The sequence below is a fragment of the Suricata suricatta genome, chromosome 14 (genome assembly GCF_006229205.1).
Source record: "Suricata suricatta isolate VVHF042 chromosome 14, meerkat_22Aug2017_6uvM2_HiC, whole genome shotgun sequence".
Taxonomy (NCBI): domain Eukaryota; kingdom Metazoa; phylum Chordata; class Mammalia; order Carnivora; family Herpestidae; genus Suricata; species Suricata suricatta.
In genome coordinates, this window is record NC_043713.1 from 58,761,256 (window position 1) to 58,764,631 (window position 3,376).

The following is a 3,376-nucleotide window of genomic DNA, read 5'->3' on the forward strand; positions in this document are numbered from 1 at the left end:
AAAAGGTGTTGTTTTCTAGCTCTGGTGGGGAAGTGAAAAGTCCTGCGCTGTCAGTCATTCCTAGAAGTGGGATTCTGCCCAACAGCCACCTTCTATTAGAGGAGAAACTCTAATAGAAGACTGGCACGCAGGCTGCCAGTCTTTAGACTTGACACAGAGCTGCTTTTAATACGCAGCAGGCCCTGTAGAAATAGTGAGATCCTTTACTGGGAGTCGAAGAGGCTCCTTCTGGCCTTCTCTTAACCCTTGCCCTGTACCAGGGAGTCCCAGTCGGGCTCTCTTACCCTTTAAAGGTCTGTTAGGGCTGGACCGGGTCTTGATCCTCCATAGCCCCAGCATCCAGCGCTTTTGTTGGAGGGACTTTTGTGGAATAAAAGTAAGTAAGCAACCTCAGGGCACGTTTCCCTGTACCTTCCTCCTCCTGTTCTTTTCAGAAGGCCTGAGTCCCTCACTTCTCCCGTCACTGTTGTTGGGCTATGGGGTGGGGGCAGATGGCTTCCATCCCTTCTGCATGCACCATGTGCTGTGCGTCTGGGGACAGGGGGGCAGAGGGGACTCTGGTAGGACCCTGCATTGTACCTGGGAAGACGGTGTATAACCGCCTTCCAGCTAGATTTGCATCCTTTGTGCACAAGGAAATACTACACGCAAGAAATCCCACGTGTGCCTAAATTCAACACAGTCTCCAGCACATGAGGACTCTGGTCGCCAGGACCCTACACCTGGGCCATTCAGTGAGACCCCCCAACGTGCGCCCCAGGCGGAAAGTGAGAATGCCCAGCTGTGGCACTGAAGATAGCAGCAAGCGTCCGACTCAGCCGGCACGCGACCCTGGTGATGCGGACTTGGCCGAGTCCCTGAGCCTTAGAGCCCTGAACTTAGATTTGCTCTATTAGCCTGGCCCCCCTCCCCAGGTGTCCCCTTCGTCGCCCCCCCCCCCCAGTAACCTGGGCCAGAGGACCGTACTCACCTACTGCCAGGCAGATGGGGAGCAGCAGCCTGAAGATGAGCCCGCACACCACTTCCGAGGCCATTGCGTCGGTCCTGCGAATCCAAGCAGAGCGGCGAAATTCCAGGGTCCCTAGGACTGGGGCGCCAGGTCCATGCCCACCTAGGGCCTCGGGCGGCCGGCGGCCCACAGCTGTCCGGGCATCGCCTCGCAGAGGACCGCCGCGCTGTCCGCCCCGAGGGCGCGCTCCCTGGGCTTCTCGCGGGCGCTCGGTCGCCCCTATCAGGTCTCTCCGCCGCCCTTGGCTGGTCCCTCCGCAGCGCCTCACCGGCGCTCGGCCGCCCCTCACCAGGCTCTAGGTGGCCCCCTCGCCCGGCGCCCCCTCCGCGGGCCCATGAAATGTGAAATCCCCAATCCGGTGGCGGCGGCTCCTCCAGCGAGTGGCCGGGACCACCGCCCTAGACGCGGGCACTTCGGGAGCGTCCCGGGGGTGGCGCGGCGAGGAAAGGGGGCTAGAAGGGCGTGCGGCCCGTCTGGCTTCTGGGGCGTCCCTCAGGGGCAGAGGGAAGCTTGCTTTGCGGAATCCCCTCTGAAGCCAACGTGTCTCGGCTGCCGGTCCGAACCCCTGCCCACGCCGGCTGCGACGCGCCGCCCTCCGCCAGGCTCTCGGAGCTGCCGGCGGTCCCGAACCGCCCCGCGACGGATCCCCCAGCGGCAGCGCAGCTCAGCCTCTGCGCCCCCCAGCTTCCGGCCGGAGAGACCCGGGTGGGAGCGGCCAGGCGCGCACAACCATCCCCGACTGCACGGGGCTCGAGTTATCGGTCCGCGGGGTGGCGGTGCGAGTCCCTCCCTCACCAGGAGGAATCGTGCGAGCGTGGGCAGAAATCGAGACGAAAGCCCACAGCCAGTGGGGCCGACTCCAATTCCCTCCTCCACGGCCTCAATTTAAAAAAATAAAATAAAAACCAAACGCTGTCCGGATGCCAGCGCGCCCCCCGCCCGCCGCCGCCGTGCAGCCTCGCCCTGGCGGCGCAGCCCCGGCTCCCGGGCGGGCGCGCACTTCCCCACCTTCAATGAAACTTTCGAAGCCTCACTCGGGGAGGGGCGTGTCCCGGGCCAATGGGACCGCGGCTCCGGAGCCGGCGCGCGGGGAGCCCGCCCTCAGGACCGCGGCTCTCCTGGCGGACGCAGGGCTCAGAGGGCGGGCGCGCCCCCACCCGCGGCGACGGTGCGCGCGTACCAGCGGGACCGCTCCAGCAGGGCGGACTTTTAAGCGTTCGCTCGCCCCTGCGCCGCGCTTTTCCACCGCTACCGGCTTCCGCAGACCTTCAGCTTGCTCGGTCCGGTCTTTCTGCAGAAACAGAAGCCACACCTCCTGGCAGCCTGGCCACAAGGGGTGCCCCTGAGCTTACCCCAACCCAGAGAATCTTGGAATGCTCCAGGAACACTGCACAGGCGTAAAACAGGGACTAGTCCGGGCTTGAACAACTTTGCGGGACTGTCACTTGTGCCAGGTTGGCACGTGCCCACTTGCACTGATGAAGAAGAATAGAACCGGAATCAATCCAAACTAATGATCCCGTCCGTATTTAACCTTGAGAGAAATTTCAACTCTAAATGAATGAGTCTTACCGAGGAGGGGTATGGGCGTTCAGATAGGCACACACTTCATGCATTTTGGAGAACTCTTCTTTTCGCCTCGGATTTGGTTGTTGCTTGTTATGATTCCTGGGAAAGAGAGTATACTGTTTCCTTTTTCTCCCTTTTTCTTGTTCTCCAGGTGAGATCTAGAGAAATCTGGTACCAGCAGGGAGATGCCAGTGTGTCTGCCTCCCTCTTTTCACCATCATCCAAGAGTTGTGGAGATCTGCTCCTGCTGGAATCCTCAGAACCAGAAGACAGATGATCTTCAAATCTGTAGGGTAGGACCATTCAGAGTTGGTCTTTCCTTCAAGAGGACAGGGAGGGAAGAATTTGACTTCATTCAGCTCCAGTATTCTAGGGTTGAATTGGTCGGAGACGATGGAAAATCTGCTGATGAAAATTATACAAACCTTGATTCTCTGTGTTAACCAGGTCTCCCTTTTTTTGAGATAGAATACACTTGTATTTAAGTTCAGATGCCTTGGAGTGCCTGAGTCCCTCAGTCGGTTAAACCTCCGACTTTGGCTTAGATTGTGATCTCACAGTTAGTGGGTTTGGGCCCCTGCATGGGTCTCTGTGCTGACAGCTCGGAGCCTGGAGCCTGCTTCAGTTTCTATGTCTCCCTCTCTCTCTGCCCCACTGGCGCCGTGTCTCTCTCTCTCTCTCTTTCAAAAGTGAATAAACATTAAAAAAGTAATGACATAAAAATAAGTTCAGATGCTTTTGCAAATTCCCTGAGAATAACAAACTGTGAACCATTACTTTTCTTTGAAGACCAGAGGT

General features: G+C 58.7%; 1 protein-coding gene across 1 annotated transcript in view; it reads right to left on the bottom strand.

Moving 5' to 3' along the window:
* PIEZO2 (piezo type mechanosensitive ion channel component 2) overlaps positions 1 to 3,085 on the bottom strand; it is a 444,879-nt gene extending 441,794 nt beyond the window's left edge. The window contains exons 1-4 of the mRNA XM_029922540.1: positions 3,004 to 3,085; positions 2,754 to 2,897; positions 2,582 to 2,677; positions 971 to 1,044 (exon numbers count right to left, since the gene is read on the bottom strand). Of these exons, the coding sequence (XP_029778400.1) occupies positions 971 to 1,044; positions 2,582 to 2,677; positions 2,754 to 2,881 (298 nt within the window). The 5' untranslated portion in view covers positions 2,882 to 2,897; positions 3,004 to 3,085. The remainder of the gene's footprint in view (positions 1 to 970; positions 1,045 to 2,581; positions 2,678 to 2,753; positions 2,898 to 3,003) is intronic.
* Between the last annotated feature and the right edge of the window lie 291 nt (positions 3,086 to 3,376).